The following is a 25,785-nucleotide window of genomic DNA, read 5'->3' on the forward strand; positions in this document are numbered from 1 at the left end:
TAAATCACTCAGAGGCTGAAAAATCCATCCCCCCAATCAAAGTGGTTATAACGACCTAACCCCCATGAATACAGCACTATGTCGGTGGGAGAGCTTCTTGGTTTCCCCCTTTTGCAGAAGTGGATTAACTAAGGTGAAGGGAGATATTTCTTCTGTCCACTTAGAGCAGGGGTGGGCAAACTACGGCCTGGGGGCCACATCCAACCCTTCAGATGTTTTAATCCAGCCCTCGAGCTCCCATCGGGGAGCGGGGTCTGGGTCTTGCCCCGCTCCAGCTGGGCAGTGGGGTCGGGGGCTTGCCCTGCTCCACGCGTGTTGTGGCTCCGCAAAGCTCCCGGAAACAGCAGCATGTCCCTCCTCCAGCTCCTACACGTAGGGGAAGCCAGGGGGTTCTGCACGCTGGCCCCGCCCCAAGCGCCGCACCCACAGCTCCCATTGGCTAGGAACTGCAACCAATGGGAGCTGCAGGGGCAGTGCTGGTGGACGGGTCAGCACGCCGAGCCGCCTTGCCGCGCTTCCGCGTAGGTGCTGGAGAGGGGACATGCCGCTGCTTCCTGGAGCTTCTTGAGGCAAGCACCACCCGGAACCTGCACCCCTGACCTCCTCCCGTGGCCCAAACCCCAGCCCCATCCCTGATCCCCCTCTCGCCCTCAAGTCCCAGCTTGGAGCACCCTCCTGCACCCCCAGCCCCTCATCCCCAGAGCTTGCATCCCCATCCAGACCCTTCTGCCCCCCGCACCCCAACCCTCTGCCCCAGCCGGCGCTCCTTCCCGCACCCTGAACTCCCCATTTCTGTCCCCACCCCAGAGCCCGCACCCCCAGCCTGAGCCCTCACCCCCTCTCATACCCCAACCCCCAATTTCGTGAGCATTCATGGCCCGCCATACAATTTCCGTACCCAGATGTGGCCCTTGGGCCAAAAAGTTTGCCCGCCCCTCACTTAGAGCATCTTCCTTAAACTGCTGCGTATGGTGTCTATGCAGCGTTCCCAGTGTAGACCTGCCCTTACAGAGCTCAACCTGTTAGCTTCTCGAAAAGAAGATCGAGAGGTGACTTTGAGTTGATTAGGGTGTAAATGCTGTTATGGGTTGGGCTAAACCTTGTTATGGGGCAGGCCTGGCCCCTGCCTTCCGTTCAGAATAACGCTGACGAAGGCACTGTAATCGAGTGGCTGAAACAATGGAATTAGCCCCCATGTCCACAGGCACATCTGGGAAAGCTGATAGAAGCTGAATCACGGAGCCCAGAGGGTTTCAAACACATGGGCTAGGCCAGTGGTTCACAAATGGGGGTACACGTACCCCTGGGGGTACCCAGACGCCTTCCAGGAGGGACGTCAAACTCATCTAGATGTTTGTCTAGGTTTACAACAGGCTCCATAAAAATCGCACAAAGTGAAGTCAGCACAAACTAAAATCCCATACAAACCATGACTTGTTTATCCTGCTCTACAGACTATACACTGAAATGGAAGTCCAATATTTCTACTCCAGTGGATTTATTTTACCATTATATGGTAACAGTGAGAAAGGAAGCAACTGTTCAGGGGCTGTGACACTTTTGTATTTTCCTGTCTGATTTTGTGAGCAGGCCGTTTTTAAGTGAGGTGAAGCTTGGGGGTTACACCAGACGAATCACCTCCTGAAAGGGGCACAGTTGCCTGGAAAGGTTAAAAGCCGCTGGGGTAGGTCTTTGATTGGTCCAACTGTTAGGAGGCTGAAATTGGCTTCTTATTGCCAGCTCCTTATTCATGGCTCCCAATTCCGTCTACAAAGGCCAAAAAAAAAAAATTAAAAATATGTCAGTGTCAGATCTTTTTTTTTTTTTTTTTAGAAATTTGATCAAATTAACATGACTGAATGTGATACAGATTGAAGTTACTAATTACTTAATTGTTTATTAATTCAATAATCCAATAAGGAGCTGGCTGCACCTGACAATATAAGTCTCCGGTCACCCCCAAGTGACACATCCCCGTGACGGTTACGACTGTTCTGAAGGACCTGGCACAAGCCAGCGTGTAGGTGCCTACTAGACAGCTAAATGCTTCAGTGAATACAAGTTTCAATTTTGCTGACCCAAAGGGGTAGTGGGTGTCGTGCGCTTGCTGAAGTATCTCTCAAGGGATTGAGACTTTTGTGCCAAAGCAGCGCCCTGGTTTGATCCCTAGGCTGTGCAAAAAAAATGTTCTCAGAATCCCTGAACTTTAAGAGAAGCTTTATTGGTGGGGTGGGGGAGGTGTATCTCAGGAACCACATAACCAAACAACCTTAAATGTCGGTCACTAAGCCGCCTCCATGTTTCCATGCCGCACAGCAAAGTTCAAGACAATCCCAATACCCATGCAGATTTTAGAGTGATTAGAAGAGTTCCACCTTTAAGCAGAAAGCAGGTCCTAAACTGAACTCCCCATCACTGTAACAAACAGCTGACCCGCAGGCCTGTCTTATCAGCCCTCACCCACCTTCCACATGGAGACCCTGGCTGGTTTCAAAGTCCTTCCAACCCTTCCCCCTTTTTACAGTCTCAATTCTTTGCTTGCTAGGCTTCTTTAACCTCGGGTATGCAATTTTCACAAGAAAGGGTGGTATTTTTACAGACTCATTTACCAGCCTAGGGATTTGCACTAATTATCCCCCAGTGGTTTTAGTTTCTGATAGTTCATTGATGCTTATCTGGCTTCCCTCCACAAGTCACTGCATTGTGTGTCCTATTTCAAGAAGGATGCGAATCCCTTCCCCATCCCCAGGTGGTAACAATGCAAGGGGAGAGGGGGAACATAAGAATGTCCATACTGGGTCAGACCAATGATCTATCTAGCCCAGGATCCTGTCTTCCGACAATGGCCAATGGCAGGTGCCCTACGGGAATGAACAGAAAAGGTAATCATCAAGTGATCCATGCCCTGTCTCCCATTCTCAGCTTCTGGCTAATAGCCATTGATGGACCTAACCTCCATGAACTTATCTAGTTCTTTTTTGAACCCTGTTATAGTCTTGGCCTTCACAACATCCTCTGGCAAGGAGTTCCATGGGTTGACCGTGCGTTGTGTGAAGAAATACTTCCTTTTGTTTGTTTTAAACCTGCTGCCTATCATTTCATTGGGTGACCCCTCATTCTTGTGTTATGTGAAGGAGTAAATAACGCTTCCTTATTTACTTTCTCCACACCTGTCATGATTTTATAGACCTCTATCATATTGCCCCTTAGTTGTCTCTTTTCCAAGCTGAGAAGTCCCAGTCCTATTAATCTCTCCTCATACGGAAGCCGTTCCATACCCCTGATTGGTATTGTTGCCCTTTTCTGAAACTTTTCCAGTTCCAATATCTCTTTTTTGAGATGGGGTGACCCCATCTGCCCGCAGTATTCAAGACGTGGGCGTGCCATGGATTTATATAGAGGCTATATGATACCAACTCACGCCCATGCATCCTCACTAGCTGTCACAGCACGGGCTATGGAGAGAGGAGGCCGTATGCTTCTGACAGCCTCTCTTTCAGTGGTAGGATCACCGAAGTCCCGGGTGACAGGTAAGCTGCTAGAATAACCAGGAGGGTTTTAAACTAACCAGTTGGGGGGAGGGGGATAACAGGGCAATCATGGTACCAATACCCAAGCTTGTAAACCAGCCTCAAGTCATCACAGGTACGGCAAATCCAAGCGCAAAGAGTCATATAAGTAACACTTTTAAAACAATATTTTCTATAGTCTAATGCGAGGAGCCGAGGTGATAAATAAGAGGAAGTGGAGATGCTCATGTCTGAGAGGAAATATGATATGAATGGTATTTCCAGTTCTCTGCAGGCTCCACTTCCTGTATCAGCCTGTGGCTAGCAGGTGTGTGATAAACGGGAGGGCCCCGGCCCTCCGCCATCGGCTGGGAGGGACAAGGAGCTCTCTCTTTCTCCCCACCCTGAAGCCTCCTGGCTGCTCTGAGCAGGGTGGGGGTGGGATTCTGCTCCTCTGTGACCCCCCAGCAGGGGTGAAAGGAAGTCGAGTGACTTACCGGTACTCTGGGGCCAACTCTGGCCCCCGGAAGAAGCGGGGCCTAGGGCGGAAGGGGCGGGGTTGAGGGGGTCAGAGCCAACCCCAGCCCACCCTGTAAGGTAAGTGCCCCCCCCCACTGGGGTAGCAGCAGCAGCCCGGGGCTCCGGGGGCTATTTAAAGGGCCCGGGGCTCCCTTCTTCTACTGCCCTAGCCCTTTAAATAGCCGCCCTATTAAATAGCCCTTTAAATAGCCCTGGGGAAGCGGCGGGGCTCCAGCGGCTATTTCAAGGACCGGGGCGGCAGAGGCAGCTGGAGCCATGGCCCTTTAAATAGCCCCTGGAGCCTTTGCTGCCCCAGGGCTCCGGGGGATATTTAAAGGGCCCGCAGCTCCCCTGCTTCTACCGCCGCAGTCCTTTAAATAGCCGCCGGAGCCCTGGAGTAGTGGCGATGGGGCTCCAAGGGCTATTTAAAGGGCCCAGGCGGTAGAAGCAGGGGAGCCCCAGACCCTTTAAATAGCAGCCGGAGCCCCAGGCCCTTTAAATTGCCCCCTGGGGAAGCCGGGCTGCCCCAGTACGGTGCACCGTCTCTTGCCAGTACACCGTACCGTGGCATACCGGCTTACTTTCACCTCTGCCCCCCAGAGCTTCCGTTTTATTGGTCCCCCACCCCTGCAACTAATGGGATTGTGGCTGGGGCAGCAGGGGCTGAGTGGGGGTCTCTTGCTGTTTCAGGGGCCGGTGACCTTCGAGGAGGTGGCTATTTATTTCACCCAGGGTCAGGGGGCTCTGCTGGACCCCGCTCAGAGAGCCCTCTACAGGGACGTCATGCAGGAGAACTACGAGACGGTGACCTTGCCGGGTAAGGGGTTCTTGTCGCCTCAGTTATTGGAAGCTGAGGGAGTTGGGATGTGGCCATTTCAGCTTCTTCTCAGGGTCTGCCCTGGTCACTTCAATTTCAGGGGCATGGGCCTGATAATCCTCAGATCCAGGGTGAGAGACTCAGATCTCCACACCCCTTCCCACAGGATGGAGGAGTCCGAAACCCATTATGATGCTCATTATCCCCGTCCCCTCCAGACCTCAAGGTGTCAGAAGAACGGTCCTGACCTGCCTGTCTCAATTCTCATTCACACACAGAATCCCACTTCTCCTCCCTTCCCGGGATTAGCTCCATCCCTGGGCAGGGCTCTGGGCTCTTGGGGTTTAGAAATAGGCCCGAGGCGAGCGAGGGGAGGGTGTCAGGGGAGGGGCAGAGTGAGGGTGGGGCCTCAGGGAGGGGGGCAGAGTAGGCTCGGGGCTTCAAGGCGGGGCATGCCCTGGGAAAACCAAAAGTCAGCACCTATGGGTGCCTAAGTGATCACTCCTTAGCCTCCAGCACAAGTGTATCTTGAGTGCAAAGGGTGGTTATCTGAAGTCACTGTCTTCCTGTGTACCTCCAGCCAAGCCTTTCTTGAATTAACCCCTTGTAGTCTTGCAGCCACCACCCTTACATCTGTCAGAAAAAGAGAACATATAATATTCATAATTTACTACAGAGTGGCTCCAAATCTGTCAAAGGCACATCTCCCCCCTTCCCATCCCAAGGGGGCTCAGTGACCACGATCAGGGGTGCCAGAACAGAGGTGGCCAGGGGGCTATGCCCTCCCTCTTTTTACCGGCCATAAGGGCAAGCGATGGGAGGGAGGGGGTGAAGAGGAGCAAGCAGGAGGTGGGGTCTTGGGGGAAGAGGCAGGGGGCTCAGGCAGAAGCAGGCAATGCGAGGGCAGGGACTCGGGGGAATGGGTGGTGCGAGGGGGAGGACTTGGAGAGAAGGGGTGGGGTGGGGCAGGGTCTCAGGGGAAGGGACGGGGCCTCAGGGGGAAGGAACAGCTCAGGGGTGGGGCCATGGGTCAGGCATTGGTGCCCCCCACTTTTAGGAACCTTGCGCTGCTCCTAACCATGGTCCCATCCGTTCAGATTCCATGTCCCCCGAGCCCAGCGCGGGGCCAGGTTGAGATCAAGGAATCTTCTTTGTGACAAACACTCTCCCAATGCCTGATCTGGTCTGATTTCATCCGCCGCCCCGAGCAGGATTCCCCTTCCCCCAACCTGGCCTGATCACCCGGCTGGAACAAGGGATAGAGCCGTGGGTCCCGGATCTCCAGGGCTTTGAGGAAAGGGGGGGAATTACGGGAGGTGCCTGAACAGCTGGGGAGTCAATCAAACTGACAGAGAAGGCATCAGAGTGTGAGGCAAAAAGCGGAGACTCCCACAAACATGTTGTGAATGAACCTTCCCAGTTCTGCCTCATCTCACCCACGTCAGGGCTGTGGCCAGGAGGGGTCATAGGACGGGAAGGGACCTGCGCTCAAGGCAGGACTAAGTATTTTCTGGACCATCCCTGGCAGGGGTTTGTCCAACCTGCTCTTAAAAATCTCCCATGATGGAGATTCCACAACCTCCCTAGGCAATTTTATTCCAGTGCTTAACCGCCCTGACAGGAAGTTTTCCCTAATGTCCAACCTAAACCGCCCTTGTTGCAATTTAAGCCCATTGCTCCTCGTCCTATCCTCAGAGTTTAAGGAGAACAATGTTTCTCCCTCCTCCTTGTAACAACCTTTTATGCACTTGAAAACTGGTAACATGTCCCCTCTCAGTCTGCTCTTCTCCAGACTAAACAAACCCATTTTTTTTCAATCTTCCCTCCTAGGTCATGTTTTCTAGACCTTTCATCATTTTTGTTGCTTTTCTCTGGACTTTCACCAATTTGTCCACATCTTTCCTGAAATGTGGTACCCAGAACTGGACACAGTACTCCAGTTGAGGCTGTATCAGCATGGAGTAGAGCGGAAGAATGACTTCTCGTGTCTTGCTTACAGCACGCCTGCTAATACATCCCAGAACGATGTTTGTGTTTTTGCAACAGGGTTACACTGTTAACTCATATTTAGCTTGTGATCCTCTGACCCCCAGATCCCTTTCCATAGTATTCCTTCCTAGGCAGTCATCAGTGTGACCTAATCAGTTGTATCATCATGGTGGATGTCACGTATGGCTTCCCACCCACCCACCCTGGCTGATAGATGTAGGACCTCACCCCCCTACTCTGTGATCGACCACAACAGGGTTATTCTTCTTCATCTTTCAAGAGTGGTGGCTCTTCTTCTTCTACTACTACTTTCTCTCTGTCTTTCACACACATCATCCCCTCTATGCTTGGATGATGTGGAGATGTAACCCAGTTGTAATGGATCACGGCGCTCCTGGCGCCCACTTCAGAGAAGGAACAATTACAGATGGTTCAGTAAATTATACCTTTCTCAATTTTCCCCAACACTTATTGTGTTGTGTTTCCCCTCTTCACTTTTCCTTGTTCTTTTCTTTCACCCAAGCATGGGGAATGATGCATGTCTGAATTCTTTCTCTTTATTTCAGCAGGTGATGGGATGGAGAATGACAAAAAGGAGGAGAATCTACAGCGGGAAGGTCCTGAGCAAGTGGCATCTCAGGGGACCTTGTCGGAAAGATCCAAGGGGAATTTTCCCCAGAGTTGCGAGCAGGGAAAAATCTGGGGGAAACAGCACAAGTCAAAGAAGCGGCTGGGCAACCAACCGAGGAAAAGAGTGGGTAAGACCCTTAATTGTGAGGAAGGCTGTAAAAGCCTCAAGGAAACCTCAGCCCAGAAGAGAATCCATGCAGAAGAGAGAAAAAACACATGCACTGAGTGCGGGAAAACCTTCAATCGGAGCTCAAACCTGATTTCTCATCGGAGAACCCACACGGGAGAGAAACCCTATAAATGCACAGAGTGTGGGAAGAGCTTCAGTCAAACTTCCAATCTTATTTCTCATCGTAGAATCCACACGGGAGAGAGACCCTATAAGTGTATTGAGTGTGGGAAAAGCTTCAATCAGAGCTCCAACCTTATTACGCATCAAAGACTCCACACGGGAGACCGACCCTACAAATGCCCCGACTGTGGGGAAAACTTCAATCAGAGCTCAGATCTTATTACTCACCAGAGACTGCACACGGGAGAGAGGCCCTACACATGCATGGACTGTGGGAAAAGTTTCATTTGCCGCTCAAACCTCATTTCGCATCAGAGAATCCACACGAGAGAGAGACCCTATAAATGCTTAGACTGCGGGGAAAGTTTTGACTGGAGCTCACAGCTTATTAAACATCAGATATTCCATACGGGAGAGAAACCGTACAAATGCTTGGACTGTGGGAAAAGTTTCAGCGACAGCTCCACCCTTATTTCGCACCGGAGAATCCACACGGGGGAGAGACCCTATAAATGCCTTGAATGTGGGAAAAGCTTCCATCAGAACTCAACCCTTATTAGGCACAGAAGAACCCACACTGGGGAAAAACCCTATAAATGCCTCGACTGTGGGAAACGTTTCAATCAGAGCTCAAACCTTACTACGCATCAGAGACTTCACATGGCCCAGAAACCTTGAATGTGGGAGCAGCTTAGGGTGACCAGATGTCCCAATTTTATAGGCGCCTATTAACCCCCCACCTTTGTCCCGATCTTTCACACTTGCTGTCTAGAGCAGCTATAACTATCTGACTGTGCCAGCCATCGGCAAATCCATACAGGGAAGATGCCTCTTAAATGTCCTTAGCATGGAAAATCCTTCAAACAGAGTTAACGGGCTTGTCTACACTGCAAAGCCTTGGCTGGATATATCTCTGCTGGCAAAGTCTCTTAGTGGAGACACAGCTTAAGACAACAGAAGGCGATCTGCTGAAATGGCTAAATTACCTCCTGGAAGGACATTTGCTAAGCCCACAGAAGCACTAGCTGCGTCTACACTGGGATTTTTTCCGGGATAGCTATGTTGTCTAGGGGGTGTATGATTTTTTTCACACTCCTCGCCAACATAGGTCCATCAGTGGCTATTAGCCAGGATGGGCAGAGATGCTGTCCCTAGCCTCTGTTTGCCAGAAGCTGGGAATGGGCGACAGGGGATAGATCACTTGACGATTACCTGTTCCGTTCATTCCCTCTGGGGCACCTGGCACTGGCCACTATCGGAAGACAGGATACTGGGCTAGATGGACCTTTGGTCTGACGCAGTATGTTCTTACGTTCATAGCTATGCCAGCAAACTTTGTAGCATAGACTTTAACTGATATCAGGCTTCAGAGATTCCACACAGTGGGGATTCTACCAGTGCCAAACCAGTGTCCTAATTCCCACATGTGTCTGTGGCATTTGGCTCCCAAGCATCCAGCTGCCCATCGCTGGGGTGAGGACACAGCAGCGGCCAAACCTGAGCTGATCGGTGACCTTCTGGCTTTGCCAGGTCTAAGCAAACCTCAGGCAGAGGAGGAGAAGCCCCCATCAGCCCCTCCTCCCTGCTGCAGCCCTGGCTGCTGAGCTGATGGGCCACAGATGGGGGAAGGGAGAGAGAGAAACTCCTCCAGACACTCCCCCTGCCTGGCTGAAGTTCCCCCCTCTCCCTTCCCTTCCCAGACGGGATCCCCCTGCCATGGAGATGAGGAGAAGGACTTGGGCCAGGCCCCACCTTCACTCTACACACCTGTCCCCACCCCCCATCTTCCATCATCCCCTGGGATGGGCTCCCCCACTTGCCTATATAAGAACAGCCAGACTGGGTCAGACCAAAGATCCATCCAGCCCAGTATCCTGTCTTCCGACAGTGGCCAATGCCAGGTGCCCCCGAGGGAATGAACAGCACGGGTACTCATCAAGTGATCCATCCCTTGCCACCCATTCCCACTCCACTACCTGGAGCTGTTCCCTGCAAGGGACGTGTCCCTGACAGCTGACAATGTGTCCACTCCCCTCTACCAGTCCCCCAGGGCTTTGTGTTCTGGGGAATGAAATATTAGGGGACCCAGAAACTGGGAGACTGAAGGTTTGGTGCTTGTGTAGATGAGAACCAGATGGGGCTCTCGGCTGGCACTAGCTAGTATTTGGGGATAATGGAGTAAGAGGGGAGGGAAGGTTTGGGCTTAGAGAGATTCTGCTCCCTGTTGTTCACCCCTTCTGCCCCTTTGATCTGCCCCCTCCACGTTTAGTCATTGACAGGGACTGATTTCCATACAGCCCTTGAAAGAGGCCTAGAAAAGGCTAGAGGCATAGGAATCACACCTCAACCCTGGCAGCATCAGCCTCTGAGGCTAGGAAATATGGTCTGGGTTCAGCTGGGGTTAGCTAGCATGTTTCCGTCTGATCTGGGTCAGACGTCAGCCAGTGTTCCTGACCGACTCTGAGCATCTGAGGACTACAGTGGAGGAGAAGCTGGATATGAGTCAGCAGTGTGCCCTTGTTGCCAAGAAGGCTACTGGCATATTGGGCTGCATTAGTAGGAGCGTTGCCAGCAGATCGAGGGAAGTGATTATTCCCCTCTATTCGGCACTGGTGAGGCCACATCTGGAGTATTGCATCCAGTTTTGGACCCCCAATACAGAAAGAAATGTGGACAAATTGGAGAGTGTCCAGTGGAGGGCAATGAAAATGGTTAGGGGGCTGGGGCACGTGACGTATGAGGAGAGGCTGAGGGAACTGGGCTTATTTAGTCTGCAGAAGAGAAGAGTAAGGGGTGATTTGATAGCAGCCTTCAACTACCTGAAGGGGGGTTCCAAAGAGGATGGAGCTCAGCTGTTCTCAGTGGTGGCAGATGACAGAATAAGGAGCAATGGTCTTAAGTTTCAGTGGGGGAGGTGTAGGTTGGATATTAGAAAACACTAGTTCACTAGGAGGGTGGTGAAGCACTGGAGTGGGTTACCTAGGGAGGTGGTGGAATCTCCATCCTTAGAGGTTTTAAAGGCCTGGCTTGACAAAGCCCTGGCTGGGATGATTTTAGTTGGTGTTGGTCCTGCTTTGAGCAGGGGGTTGGACTAGATGACCTCCTGAGGTCTCTTCCAACCCTGATCTTCTATGATTCTATGATCTCATTTATAGCAGCAACTCCTTTAGAGACGTGGTGGTTACAGGCACCAAGTTCCCCCTTGGTGGGACAGATTTTGTCATTCCAAGCAAGTCTCACCTTGCTCTGGCTTGTACTGAGGAACATTTATATTTCTACCTTTTGTATTTTATGAAGCAGAATTGAATAGATGCTAAAATAGCTGGAGCCGGGACAGAAAAATGCATTGACTCAGCCTGTGGGTTACTGGAGGGTGATGGGATGAGTCAGAGAAATTCCCTCCATCACCATGTTGATCCCCCACCCCCTACCCCCCATTAGCTCACTGATTGTTTATCCTCCCCACATTCCACCCTTCCACCTCCCAAAGTGTCGGCTCTCCATGCACTTTGATTCCTTTGATCCTAAATCAGACTCGTGAGGGCTGGAGAGGAAAGTGTCACAGACCTGGAAGAAGAATGCAATTGAATCCCAGACATGGTGTGATCCTTCTGAATTGAAATCCCGGTTTCCATCTGTTGGCAAAGTGGCTTCTGCTTCTGGGCTTTTTTCCTTGCAAAATTCAGATTATTTGGGGGATTATTTGCAAGTTTGGGGGATTTTTTGTTTGTTTTCCTTTCATTATGATGGTGCTAAAATTTTGTAAATAATACAACTAATGAGGCACAAAGTGAAGTAGGTGTAGCCAGTTTAAAAAGGAACACGGGCAAATCTGGTCTCCTGAATTTGAGTCAGAGGCAACATATTCCTGGATTTCAACGGATGTGAACTTGAAATTGGATTTTCAGCTCTTGTACTTTTGGGTTTCTCTCTTTCCTGAAGACGTTTGGATCACATACTTGGATATTAGTTTGGCTTGGTGGGATGTACAGCGGATTTATTGGATACCTGCCTCTGACAACTGAGTATTTTCCAGAATAGTCCTTTGTTATTTGTTTTTTACTGTTTCCCCACCCTTCGCCAGGTGACTTTAATGTTGTTTGAACAATGAACATTATAAATAAGTATCGACATACACACTGATGGGTGATTGTGAGGGTCACAGTTCAAGAGACAGCAAGTGATATGGAGAAGGAAGCTATGGATGGATCCTTGCAGTGACATGGGATCCAGTCAGGGTGGGAGAGGGTGGGAGGCGGAAGACAGGGGGAACGGTAAGGTTTCCTCTGGAGAGCCAGACCGCTGAGTCTGAGAACTGTTAACTCACTGCACTTAGGCCAGAGAGAGACAGGAAATGCCATCTGAGCAGCGGGTGAAGCCATCCCTGAATCCTACAGGGCAACGAATGATGCTTCAAGTTGAGTGATGAGGGGGCATCTAATTCCTCAGAGGACGAGGCTGTGCGGAGCTAAGAAGGAAGCAGGGGATGTCAGTAGGTCTGACTAGCCTTGAAGACAGGTCTGCCTCCATCTCTGAGGCCAGAGAGAGACAAGCAACCTGACAGCCCACCTGATCACCTCTTCCCGTCTAGGGGGGAGACTGTCTCTGCCCCACCCACCAGGTGCATCCCCAGGGAGATAAAAGCCTCGGCTGGGACTGGAGATGCCGACACTGCTGTCAGTTTACCCCGTTCTTTGGCTCCCGTGAAACCACATTCCCTGGGTTTCCTGTTCTCGGAGCATTTGTGACTAGATCCCAGCGTCTCTCCCGGAGCCGCTGCACTTTTCTGCCCACTGTAAAATGTTGGCTCCGTTGCTGAGGCCTGCAGGAGCTGGAAGCGGCACTGGGCTGGGGTTGAAATGCACCATGCTGAGCTGGGCGTTGGGTGGAGGGGCAGTGGGGGGGGGCTTTTTATTTCTTGCTTTGAAATTATAAAGTAGAATTTTAGTTTCTCAAACTCCCCGTGTCCTTAGTCTGGAATTATGAGTAGAAATGGCCTTGAATAGGTTCAGAGGCTGTCAAGGAAGCCTCTCTGAGGTGTGCTTTTCCCACCTGAGCTGGTGCCTGTGTGTGTGTCCTAAGATGGTGTGTGCGTGTACACTTTATTAGGCCTGATCCTCATGCCACAATTTGTTCCCCGTTCCTTTACGGCCTATGAAATACAGGCACGGGTGGTGCGTGAACCACTTGTTCCGGGAGGCTAGCCCCAGCCCTGCCCCTTCTGCCTGAGGCCCCACCCCTTCCACCACCCTTCCCCGCCAGGGCCCCAGACCCTCCACCGTGGCCAGAGGAGCCCTGCCCCAGCTGCCCTGAGTCCCAGCCTGCTGGCTGGCTGGCTCCATGGGGGGAGAGCAGGGAACCCAGGAGGGGGCCATGGGGCAGAGCATGGGCAGGGCCACGGCTGGCTGTTTGGGGAGTCTTTGCATCCCCTGGCCTGTGATACCTGCCACCCACGAATACGTGTCACATTTCATTTAAGAACATGATTATTTGTCTTACAGCCACACCTCCAGGTCCCGCCCAAGACCAGTGCCCTGTTGTGCTCGATGCTGTACATACATGTCATGAGAGACATGAAGGAGCTGCCTATCAGAATTGAAACCCCCCTTAGAAAGGTGGTATTCCTACCCTCTGATTGCTAGAAGCTGGGAATGAGCAACAGGGAAAGGATCTCTTGATGATTCCCTGTTCTGTTCATTCCCTCTGGGGCACCTGGCACTGGCCACTGTCAGACACAGGACACTGGGCTAGATGGACCTTTGGTCTGACCCAGTGTGGCCATTCTTATGACACACCGGCAACTTCAGAGGCTGTTAACTTTTGCACTTCAAGTAGGGATTCAACTTCTCGATGTGTGAAAAACACAGTGATAGTGGCCAAAAAGAGCATTTTAAAAAGTAAATAATTGAAAGGAGCGAAACTCCATTTGCAGTGGGTTCCCGGGAAAAGGCCATCCAGCCAAGGAAATCAGAACAACAGCAAAGACAAATGTGCGAGTTGCTATGGGGCTTTACTAGGGTGACCAGAGAGCACGTGTAAAAAATCGGAACAGGGCAAGGGGTGTAATAGGCGCCTATAAAAGACAAAGCCCCAAATCTCGGGACTGTCCCTATAAAATCGGGACATCTGGTCACCTTAGGCCAGTGGTTCTCAAACTAGGGCCGCTGCTTGTGCAGGGAAAGCCCCTGGCAGGCCGGGGCAGTTTGTTTACCTGCCGCGTCTGCTGGTTTGGCCAATCGCGGCTCCCACTGACCGCGGTTCGCTGCTCCAGGCCAATGGGGGCTGCGGGAAGCGGCGCGGGCCGAGGGATGTGCTGGTCGCCCTTCCTGCAGCCCCCGTTGGCCTGGAGCCGAGAACCGTGGCCAGTGGGAGCCGCGATCGGCCGAACCTGCGGATGCGGCAGGTAAACAAACCGGCCCGGCCCGCCAGGGGCTTTCCCTGAGCAAGCGGTGGCCCTAGTTTGAGAACCACTGGCCTAGGCTTCCCCCAGAAATGCAAACTGGTGATGGATTCTTTTAAATGCTAAAAACACGTGACCTTTATTACTATTATTGTCTGGTAAACTATATCACTGAATCGAGCCTCCTTTAGCAGCGCAATGCACCGTGTCCGGCAGGGAAGAGCTGCCAGTCTAGACAATGGGATGTCCTGTGCCTCCAAGAAAACAGCCTTGGGAAGCAGGCCCGGAGAACATGCTCCCCGTACCCTCTTTGCCTGGCTTGCCCCATTTGGGGGTAACTCTTCCCCCTCTGCCCTGCCCCATCCTGGGCTTTTCCCCCTCTCTGCCACTGCCTGCCAGCGCCTCAACCCTGACCCCTACCCCCTGCCTCTGATTTTGCCCCTAGGCCCCTCTCATCCCCCCTGCCTAGCTGTCTGTCCTTCCTGTGCTGTCAGTTTAGCCCCTGCCCAGATTTTGCCCACGTCCCTCCCCTCCGATCTGCCCCCTTTACTGGTATTCGCCCTCCCGAGAGAGGGGGAGCAGCCTCTGCAGAGGTCAAGGACAGGGCTTGATTTGTAATGAAAGAGAAGCCCGGGCTCAAGCAATTTTGGTCACCAAAGCTCCTCCCTTTTTGCAGGAGCCAGGTCAGGCCCGGCCACGCCGGCCGGCAGCAGCTTGCAACAGCTGCACCGGGCCCGGCTCCTTAACGGCAGCTCCACGGGCCCCCGGGGCCGGGGTCCCCTGCAGCGGCAGCGGCAGGGGCAGGGGCAGGGGCAGGGGCAGAGGCAGAGGCAGAGGCAGAGGCGGGGGGGGGAGGCTCGGGGAGGCTCGGGGCAGGCTGGCTTGCAAGGCAATCGGTTTGTCGCTAGGACCCTGACGGGCGCTGGGGGTCACGCCAGCCACCGCAGGAGCAGGAAGTGAATCGCGCTACATAGTAACTCTTTGTTGCTCCGGGAGGGAGCTCCGCGTTGTCCCTTGCAAGAGCCAGCCTCCCCCCCACCCCTCCAGCCTGCTGCACCGGGAGCCCCCCCCCCGAACTCTGGCTGCAGCCGGGCGAGGTGAATATCCAGGAGTCGCACCCCCTCTGCTCCCCCCCCCCCGCAATTTGCAAACCCCAACCTGCCCGGGACACCCCCGCCTAGGGAAGCAGAACTTCCACGCAAGGAAGGGGGGGGACACCCCCGGACGCTCCCCGCTGCTCCCCAGTGAGGACACCCCTTGGAGCAAAGGTAAGAGAGACCTGCCCTTTGCACCCCACCAAGGTTACACCCTCCCCCTGCAGACTCTGGTTATCCCGCCCCCGAGCCGTTGGCTGGGGATTTGAGGTTGAAAAATCAGCTCAGCGGGGTTGGTTCATGCCTGCGCCTTCCTGCTTTTTTTCCCCCTGCCAGTGGCACTTTTGTTTGCTAGGCGTGGATGTTCACATTGCCAGGCGCCCCTTGGGAACCTGTGCAAAGCGTGTGTGTGCGCGCGTGTGCATTGCACCCCCCTTCTCCCCCGCCCTGCAGCTGCACCCTCCGCTCGCGCAAACCGGAGTCGCTCCCAGCAGGGCAGAGGGGAGCTATGGCCGATTCACTCCAGATGGAATCTGGACTCATTGATTCCGGTGCGGTTACAGCTGATTGACGCCAGCCGGGGATCGGGCCCCGTTGGAGCCACACCGGTTTACAATGGGTGCGGAGCTTGGCTTGAAAACGTTGTGGAAACATACAGTGCCTATTTTTAGCAACAGTAGGTACAAGCTGGCTCTGGGTTACTTCCGGCTCCGCATATCATAGGAGGCTTAGATGGTCATCTAGTCCAGTGGCTCGCAACCTTTCCAAGCTACTGTCCCCCTTTCAGGAGGCTGATTTGTCTGGCGTACCCCCAAGCTTCACCTCACTTAAAAAAACACTTGCTTACAAAATGAGACATAAAAAATACCCAGTCACTATCACTGAAAATGAGACATAAAAAATACCCAGTCACTATCACTGAAAAATTACCCCCTTCTCATTGTTACCATATAATTATATAATAAATCTATTGCAATATAAATATTGTATTTCCATTCCAGGGTAGCGTTTAATTTCAGAAAGGAGAACAACACAAAAACGAGGAGGTTAGTGAATCAGAAATTAAGGGGCCCAGCCCCAAATGTGAAATCTCTGCAAGCTGCCTGGAAACTTTTTAAAGATGCCATAATAGAGGCACAACTTAAATGTATACCCCAAATTAAAAAACGTAGTAAGGGAACCAGAAAAGAGCCACCCTGGCTAAACAACAAAGCAAAAGAAGCAGTGAGTGGCAAAAAGGCATCCTTTAAAAAATGGAAGTTAAATCCTTGTGAGGAAAATAGAAAGGAGCATAAACTCTGGCAAATGAAGTGTAAAAATGCAATTAGGAAGGCCAAAAAAGAATTTGGGGAACAGTTAGTCAAAGACTTCAAAAGTAGTAGCAAAAAAAATTTTAAGTACATCAGAAGCAGGAAGCCTGCTAAACCACCAGTGGGGCCACTGGACGATCGAGGTGCTAAAGGAGCACTCAAAGACGATAAGGCCATTGCGGAGAAACTAAAAGAATTCTTTGCATGGGTCTTCATGGCTGAGGATGTGAGGGAGATTCCCAAACCTGAGCCATTCTTTTTAGGTGACAGATCATAGAATCTCAGGGTTGGAAGGGACCTCAGGAGGTCATCTAGTCCAACCCCCTGCTCAAAGCAGGATCAATCCCCAATTTTTGCCCCAGATCCCTAAATGGTCCCCTCAAGGATTAAACTCACAAACCTGGTTTAGCAGGCCAGAGCTCAAACCACTGAGCTATCCCTCCACCAGATCTGAGGCACTGTCCCAGTCTGAGGTGTCATAAGAGGAGGTTTTGGAACAAATTGATAGATAAAACAGCAATAAGTCACCGGGACCAGATGGAATTCCCCCAAGAGTTCTGAAGGAACTCAAATGTGAAATTGCAGAACTAACTGTAGTCTGTAAACTATCGTTTAAATCAGCTTCTGTACCCAGATGACTGGAGGATAGCTAATGTGATGCCAATTGTAAAAAGGGTTCCAGAGGTGATCCTGGCAATTACAGGCCTGTAAGCCTGACTTCAGTACCGGGCAAACTGGTTGAAATTATAATAAAGAGCAATATGGTCAGACATATAGATGAACATAATTTGTAGAGAGAGTCAACATGGTTTTAGTAAAGGGAAATCATGCCTCAGCAATCTACTAGAATTCTTTGAGGGGGTCAACAAGCATGTGGACCAAGGGGATCTAATGGATATAGTGTACTTAGATTTTCAGAAAGCCCCATCTCAAAAAAGAGATATTGGAATTGGAAAAGGTTCAGAAAAGGGCAACAAAAATTATTAGGGGTATGGAATGGCTTCCGTATGAGGAGAGATTAATAAGACTGGGCCTTTTCAGCTTGAAAAAGAGACGGCTAAGGGAGGATATGATTGAGGTCGATAAAATCATGACTGGTGTAGAGAAAATAGATAAGGAAGTGTTGTTTACTACTTCTCGTAACACAAGAACTAGGGGTCACCCAATGAAATTAATAGGCATCAGGTTTAAAATCAATAAAAGGAAGTACTTCTTCACACAATGCACAGTCAACCTGTGGAACTCCTTGCTAGAGGATGTTGTGAAGGCCAAGACCATAAAAGGGTTCAAAAAAGAACTAGATAAATTCATGGAGAATAGGTCCATCAATGGCTATTAGCCAGGCTGGGCAGGAATGGTGTCCCTAGCCTCCGTTTGCCAGAAGCTGGGAATGAGCAACAGGGGATGGCTCACTTGATGATTCCCTGTTCAGTTCGTTCCATCTGGGGCACCTGGCACTGGCCTCTGTCAGAAGACAGGACCCTGGGCTAGATGGACCATTGGTCTGACACAGTATGGCTGCTCTTATGTGTTTGTGGCATCCTGATGTATGACTGGGGCCTCTTAAGTGCTGCATTTTTCGCCACCTACTTTGGAAAATCAGGCCTAACGAATGCAGGCCAAACCTTCAGAATATGGGACCGTATCCTGGAAAGCAGTGACTCCACAAAGGATTTTGGGGTCATGACAGACAAAGAACAGGAGCTCCCAGTGTGGTGCTGTTGCAAAGGAATAGGAGGAAGGAGGTGGTTTTACCTCTGTCCATGACCTTGGTGAGACAGGTACTGTGGTGCTGTGTACGTTTCCAGGGTCCACATTCTGAAAAATTGGAGAGGGTGCAGAAAAGAGCCACAACATTGATTGAAGGGGTGGCGAAAACAATCCACAGTGAGAGACTTAAAGGGCTCAAACTATTTATTTTAGCAGAAGGAGGACTAGGAGATGAGCTGATGATGGCATATAAAAATCCTTTCACAGGGAGAAAATACCAACTTGGGAAGGACTTTATGAGTGGGGAAAGGCATAACCAGAACCAGTAACTGGACACTGGAGCCAGACAAATTCAAACGAGAAATAAGGCACATTTTTAATGGGGAGAATCATTAACTATTGGAACAAATCACCAAGGGAAGGAGGTGGATTCTTCCTTTACTGATCTCTTCCGAAGAGATGGGAGGCCTTTCTGGACAGTGTGCTTTAGTCGAACACAAGTTATTGGGCTCAGTGCATGGGGTGTCTGGATGAAATTCTTAGTCCTGTGTTGTAGATTTTATACATCAGACTATATCAGTGATTCTCAAACTTTTTTGATCGGGCCCCCCTTCTTTGTGTCTGTCATCGTTTATGCCTCTCCAAATACATATATGGCCACCCAGCTCTGAAGGCAGAGCGGAGAGCAGCGGCTGCTGGCTGGGCACCCAGCTCTGAAGGCAGCACCAGGGCCGGCAGCAGCACAGAAGTGAAGGGTGGCCATGTGAAAAGTTTGACATTCGTCTGTATCACTTTTTACAGCAGACTTAGCGCCCCGTTGCCACCCTGACTTCTATGCTGCGGCCACCACCCCCAGGCGGACAGCCAGTGCCCCGCTGCCTCCAGGTGAGGGAGGGAAGGGAAGGAGAGCCCGAGTCTCAGCTGCCTCCCGGTGAGGGAATGAGGGAGGGTGGTAGGAGCGCCCAGCTGTACCCTTTATCCCTGCTTTCCAGGTGTGCACGGCCCTTTTGCGTGAGCCCCAGCCACCGATGGCTGACAGCCAGAGCTCTTTAAAAAAAAACAACCACCCTAAAAACACACCGCTCGCTCCTCCCTTGACACATTCCTGTGCCTCCCTTGGGAGGCCCACCTCAAAGTTTGAGAACCGTTGGACTATCTGATCTAATGGTCCCTGGGACAGTAGCCTGTAATATCCTGAACAAACCATGGTGTGCTCGGTTAAACCTTATGGAACTGAGTTTAATAAATTGGAGCCCATTGTACTAAAAACGCAGTGGTCTGTGTGTTATTGAGGGATTGGATGAACTTTCACCATGGGAAGGGCAAATAGGGCAACAGCACGGGGGGGGCGTGATTAGGCAAATTCACTCTGGTGGTCACATCTCCAGACACACGCCATCCCCTAGGAGAGAGGGTCACCTAGATTAGTTCCAGCTGGGTTCTCCAGGGCCCAAAAGACAAGGAAAAATTTTTTGGTGAGACAACCTGGTTTTAAACTGGCTCAGGACCCAGCAAATGGACAGGACCTCTGGTCCTAGGCGGGCCCCGGTCCTTAGGAAAGTACTGGAAGGACTTTGGCCTCCTGAAGCCCCATAAGACTGAGTTGAAGCTGTGATGGGCTTCTTATGACCAGGGGGAAAGGCCCTGTGTGGGAACTGAAGGCCTAATTGCCATCCAGAGCCCTTGCTGAAGCGAGGGGGTAATCTCTGGTGGGCTTATTACCACATGTGTAGGTTCTTTTTATTGTATTTAATATGCTTTCTCTGTAATGCTTTCGAAATCTGCTTGCTTAGAAACAGCTGTGTAGTCAGTTATACCTGTGGCAGTCATGTCGCATACCATCTCCGAGGGGAGATGCTGAGGCGGTCTGTCTTTGGCTGGGGATATCACAGTATAGTCAAGGGACCGTGCAGCCAGATAATATCCCGCTCAGGAGGGAGAGGGACGCAGGTCTACGCCCAAGAAGGGCAAAGCCTGAAAGTTGGGGCCTTGGCAGGATCACTTATGAGAAAAATACAGGGGCCGTTGCTCTGAACTGTGTCAGTCCCTTATGGCCTTAAAAAAAATCTAGCGAGACAAGCTGGGGAGGTGATATCTTTTATTGAACCAACTTCTGCTGGTGAGAGAGACAAGCTTGTGAGCTACGCAACAGCTCTTCTGGGCTCCGTGTAAGCTCCAAAACACGGCTCCTTTGATTCTGCTCTTTTCTAGCCTTTGGGCCAAAGTCTCTGTTCCTGGGAGGGTTTAAAAGTCTCGGTGGTTTCGGTCCTGGGAGGAGGGGCTGGGTCTGCGCAGGAGTAAAGTGACCCAGTGGGGCAGGGTCCAGAGTGTCTGCCTGCCGGGAAGGGGCCCGGGGAGCGTCGGGGTTGTGAAATGGACTCCAGCCCCTTCTGAAACCTCCCCCATTGCTCCTCTTGCCCCGACAGGCTGCAGAGTAACCACCAGCTTGTCCCATCCCCCACGGCCTGGGGCAGGGGAATGGTTGCAGTGATTCCAGCTCAGGGAGGGGATTTTCAGGGAGCTGCCGCTGGGTTGGTACCAGGGGGGCAGGGCAGGAAACAGGATGAAAAAGGGGGCAGGGCAGGGTGTGAAAACTTGCTGGGACGAGAACCCCCCTGTGGTCAGGGAGCGGGAATTTCCCCCGGGGTGGGGACAGAGCTAGGAAAAATCTCAGTGCTGGAAGTTGAACCTACTAGCCAGGGCTGCTGTGGAATATGAAAGGGACACCCAGCGGTGAGGCCCAAGGGAGATGCCCCGTTCCCTCACTCCCAGCTGTGAGAAATGGGGAGGGGTTTGGGATTCCTGTCCCTGGACCCTGCTGAGGGGCTCCATCTCCTATATCAGCCTCTGACTAGTGGGTGTGTGATAACCGGGAAGGCTTCTGCCCTCCTCCACCAGCTGGGAGGGACAAGGAGCTCTCCCCTTCTCCCCACCCTGAAGCCTCCTGGCTGCTCTGAGCAGGGTGGGGGTGGGATTCTGCTCCTCTGTGACCCCCCCCCCCCAGAGCTTCCATTTTATCGGCCCTCCTCCCCTGTGACTCGTGGGATTGTGGCTGGGGCAACAGGTGCTGAGTGGGGGACTCGTGTTGTTTCAGGGGCCGGTGACCTTCGAGGAGGTGGCTGTGTATTTCACCCAGGGGCAGGGGGCTCTGCTGGACCCCGCTCAGAGAGCCCTCTACAGGGACGTCATGCAGGAGAACTACGAGACGGTGACCTCGCTGGGTAAGAGATTCCTGTGCCCTCGGTTATTAGAAGCCGTGGGGTCTGTGATGTGCCCAGTTTTTCTGCTCAGGTTCTTTCCTGGTCAGTTAGATTTCCCAGTCTCCTGATCCAGTGTGAGACTTTCATCTGTGCACCCTTCCCATGGGACAGGGGAGCCAGCCACGCAGTGAGGATGCCAGTTCACTCCCATCCCTCCAGCTTTCCAGGAGTGGAAACAGTGTCACAGGCCCAATCCCCCACACCAGCACCACCACACACAAAGATGTGCCTCATCGAAGGAGGCTTGAAGGCCATGTTCCCATCTGTGTGGTATTAGGGGATGTGCCTTTAAGGGCTGAGCTTCCTGGACAGAATCTGGGACGGGGTGCGGGGGGCAGTGAAGTTCTTCTTGTTACATGCACAGAGTGGAAATAAGGCAGAGCTCTCACAATCACGGTGAGTACTGAGTGATCACTGGGCACCGCAGTTGGTTTGGATTCCACGTCCCCCCAGCACAGGTTAAAATCAGGGGAATGTGCTTTGTGCCAAATACTCTCCCAATGCCTGACACACGCTGATCTTGCCTGATTTCACTCCCCCTGAGCAGGATATCCCATTCCCAAACCTGAGCTGATCACCCAGCTGGAACAAGGGGAAGAGCTGTGGGTTCCGGATCTCCAGACCTCTGAGGAAGGGGAGATCCCAAGAGGCACCCATATGGGTGAGTTGTTGGTTTTGGACACAGAAACCCCCTGTTGAGCGAAGGGGGGGGGGGGGGGGGACTGTGACTTCCCCCTCCCCCCACAAGCTGTTGCCTCATCGCACCCAGGTCTGGGTTGTAGCCAGCAAGTGTCGTATCCTGATGACCGATGTCACTCAAAGCTGCCTGACTGTTTCTGGCTGTCAACTGCCAGGAGCTGCTGCATCAAACCATTGGCTTATTCTGCCTCATCATCCAAGCACGGAGTCCCTCTTCCTTTTTTAACCTCTCCCTCTAGCTTCAAAATGTAGTAGCAGCCGGTGAAGCTGTTCAGGCCATCAACAGCCTTTCTGTCTCCCTCTCATCCCACCTCCGCTCCCGCATTCTAGGTGGGGAGCCGCCTAAATTAGCCAGTGGGGGAGATGCTCAGGAGAGAGGCGTGTGTCCTAAGCTGCATCCTATGATGGGACTTTGGCACCTAGGCAGAAGGGAGACGTCTATTTCTGCTGGCGATCCACAGCCGGGAACCCCTGGATTAGGTGTCTAAGCTGTTTCTTGCACAAAACACCTGGTGGGGTGGGGCAAGGGAGGACAATTGACAACCTTTAGCCCAGGGACTAGGACAGCAGTTCTCAAACGATGGGTCGCGACCCCGTTTTAATGGCGTCACCGGGCCAGTGTTAGACCCTGGACTGAAGCCGAAGCCTGAGGGCTTCTGCTCTGGGACGCAGGGCTCAGACTTCAGCCCGCCCTGCTTAGGGCAGTGGGGCTCAGGTTATGGCTTCAGGTCCCCTGCTGGGGCTCGGTCTACTGTCCTGCCGCCTGGAGGTGTCATGGCATAAGGGGGTCGTGGTGCAATGAAGTTTGAGAACCACTGAACTCAGGTATTCGCCCAGCACCAGTTCAATTCCTTCTTGTGCCTGATAGGAAGAAGGGATTTGAACTTGAGTCTCCCGCCTCTCAGAAAAAATGCTGAAATCACTGGATGATGGGATCTTCTGATGTAGGTTTCACTCAGTCTCTCCCATTGAAGCTTCTCTACTTAAAAGAAAACAGTCATTGGAGGAGGGACGGAAACATTGCTCTCCCACATCCAACGTGAATGCCCTCCCCACTGGTATCTAGACTCATTCACCCTCACCTTTCCTGGCCCGGCGACTATTCCTTGTCATTTGTAGTAGCAAATAGTTCTCTTTAAGCCATTCGACAACATTTCGGGTGTTTGGTGTCGGTTGAAAGTATTCACCGAACTTGATACAAGTCCACAAATAGTTTCTGGTCAAATGAAACTGTATTTTCCAATGAATAAACTATTCAACCAAACAGTTTTCCCCCCAGCTACACTTGTCCTATTTGTTTACTGGGTGCTGGTTGCTTACTAAGCCCTCATGAAGGACAGTATCTGCTCTGAGGAGCTCATGACTTTAAGGTAGAGTCCTGCGTGCGACTCTTTTTAATCGCACTGTGACGAGTTCGGTCACAGAGACCCCCCCTTGGGACTGTCACCTGATGTGCTGAATTTACCGCTGAGCAGTTTTTGGTTAAAGTCTGCAGCGTTGGGGGCGTGGCCCAGACCTGGGTGTGTGTTGCAGCAGGCTGGCATGTCTGGCTCAACAAGGCAGGGTTCTGGAGTCCCAAGCTGGCAGGGAAAATGAGCTCAGAGGTAAATTCAGTACATCAGGTGACAGTCCCAAGGGGATCTCTGTGACCGAACCCATCACACCCACTCCCGTCCTGCTTCCACTATTATGGCAGCGAGTCCACACTAGTCCCATGCAGGGCTCTAACTTAAGGCTTCTACAAATTAAAAGAACCTCCATTTGAGCTAATGTGCCGTCTCTAGATCAACTGACTAAGCAGATGCAAATTAGATACATAAAAATAAGAACTAAATCATTGACCCCTCAGGCAGGTAATTAGAAATTAGTGGTTCAGGTACCCAAAGTCTCTCATATTCCTCCATGTGTCAGATCAGCATCTTTGATCATTATGGATGGGGGAAAGGTCTGTCCCAGGTTCCCCAAACTCTCATCCCTACTGAATCTGAGTGTCCTGCCCTGGAACCTCCCAGGCTTTCCCCTTCTGGAGCGTGAGTATTGAGGAGAGTGCGTGGACTTCCTGCGCAAATCTAGAACCGGCCCACAAATCTGGGCTTTTCTAGGGATTCAGAGACACATAGGAATGTTGGGCTGGCACAGACCTTGAGAGGTCATCTAGTTGAGCCCCGTGCTCTGAGGACAGGGGATGGATCACTTGATGATCACCTGTTCTGTTCACGCCCTCTGAAGCACCTGGCTTTGGCCACTGTCGGAAGACAGGATACTGGGCTAGATGCACCTTTGATCTGACCCAGTATGGGAGTTCTTATCTTCTTAAGTATACTTGGACCATCCCTGACGGGTATTTATCTAACCTGTTATTTAAAACCTCCAATGATGGGGATTCCACAGCCTCCCTCAGAAGCCTGTGCCAGTACTGAACTGTTCTCTATTGGAAAAGGTTCTGAAAAGGGCAACAAAAATGATTAGGGGTATGAAATGGCTCCCGTATGAGGAGAGATTAATAAGACTGGGACTTTTCAGCTTGGACAAGAGACAACTAAGGTGGATATGATAGAGGTCTATAAAATCATGACTGGTGTGGAGAAAGTAAACAAGGAAGTGTTATTTACTCCTCATAACACAAGAACTAGGGGGTCACCAAATGAAACTAATAGGCGACAGGTTTAAAACAAACAAAAGGAAGTATTTCTTCACACGACGCACAGTCAACCCATGGAACTCTTTGCCAGAGGATGTTGTGAAGGCCAAGATTATAACAGGGTTCAAAAAAGAACTACATAAGTTCATTGAGGACAGGTCCATCAATGGCTATTGACCAGGATGGGCAGCGATGGTGTCCCTAGTCTCTGTTTGCCAGAAGCTGGGAATGGGCAACAGAGGATGGATCACTTGATGATTCCCTGTTCTGTTCATTCCCTCTAGGCCACCTGGCATTGGCCATTGTCGGAAGACAGCACACTGGGCTAGATGGACCTTGGGTCTGACCCAGTATGGCCATTCTTATGTTCTTGTTCTTATCGTTATAAAGACTTTTCCTAATATCTAACCAAAACTTCCCTTGCTGCAGATTAAGCTGATTACTTATTCTCTGACCTTCAGTGGACATGGAGAACTGTTCATCACTGTCCTCTTTATAACAATCCTTAACATATTGGAAGACTGTTATCAGGTCCCCCCTCGGTCTTCTTTTCTCAAGACTAAACATGCCCAGTTTATTTTACCTTTCCTCATAGGTCAGGTTTTCTAAACCTCATATTTTTATTGCTCTCCTCTGGACTTTTTCCAGTTTGTCCACCATCTTTCTTCAAGTGTGGTGCCCAAAACTGGACAAAATATTCCAGCTGAGGGCTCACCAGTGTCAAGTAGAGTGGGACAATTACTTTGTGTCTTGCATACAACATTCCTGATAACACACGCCAGAATCATATTAGTCTTTTTCACAGCCACATCATTGGCTCATATTCAATTTGTGCTCCACTATAATCTCCAGATCCTTTTTAACAGTACGACCACCCAGCCAGTTATTCCCCATTTTGTAGTTGTGGATTTGATT

The 25,785-nt window shown here is 51.4% G+C and overlaps 2 protein-coding genes across 2 annotated transcripts in view; both read left to right on the forward strand.

Moving 5' to 3' along the window:
- LOC140897524 (uncharacterized) overlaps window positions 1-8,629 on the forward strand; it is a 122,471-nt gene extending 113,842 nt beyond the window's left edge. Inside the window, 2 exon segments of the mRNA XM_073310241.1 lie at window positions 4,509-4,845; window positions 7,401-8,629. Of these exon segments, the coding sequence (XP_073166342.1) occupies window positions 4,509-4,845; window positions 7,401-8,629 (1,566 nt within the window).
- LOC140897909 (uncharacterized) overlaps window positions 1-25,785 on the forward strand; it is an 80,008-nt gene that overhangs the window by 46,621 nt on the left and 7,602 nt on the right. The window contains exons 4-5 of the mRNA XM_073311171.1: window positions 21,365-21,491; window positions 22,078-22,191. Coding sequence (XP_073167272.1) covers window positions 21,458-21,491; window positions 22,078-22,191 — 148 coding nt within the window. The 5' untranslated portion in view covers window positions 21,365-21,457. The remainder of the gene's footprint in view (window positions 1-21,364; window positions 21,492-22,077; window positions 22,192-25,785) is intronic.

Source organism: Lepidochelys kempii, chromosome 14 (genome assembly GCF_965140265.1).
Source record: "Lepidochelys kempii isolate rLepKem1 chromosome 14, rLepKem1.hap2, whole genome shotgun sequence".
In the NCBI taxonomy this organism is placed as follows: domain Eukaryota; kingdom Metazoa; phylum Chordata; order Testudines; family Cheloniidae; genus Lepidochelys; species Lepidochelys kempii.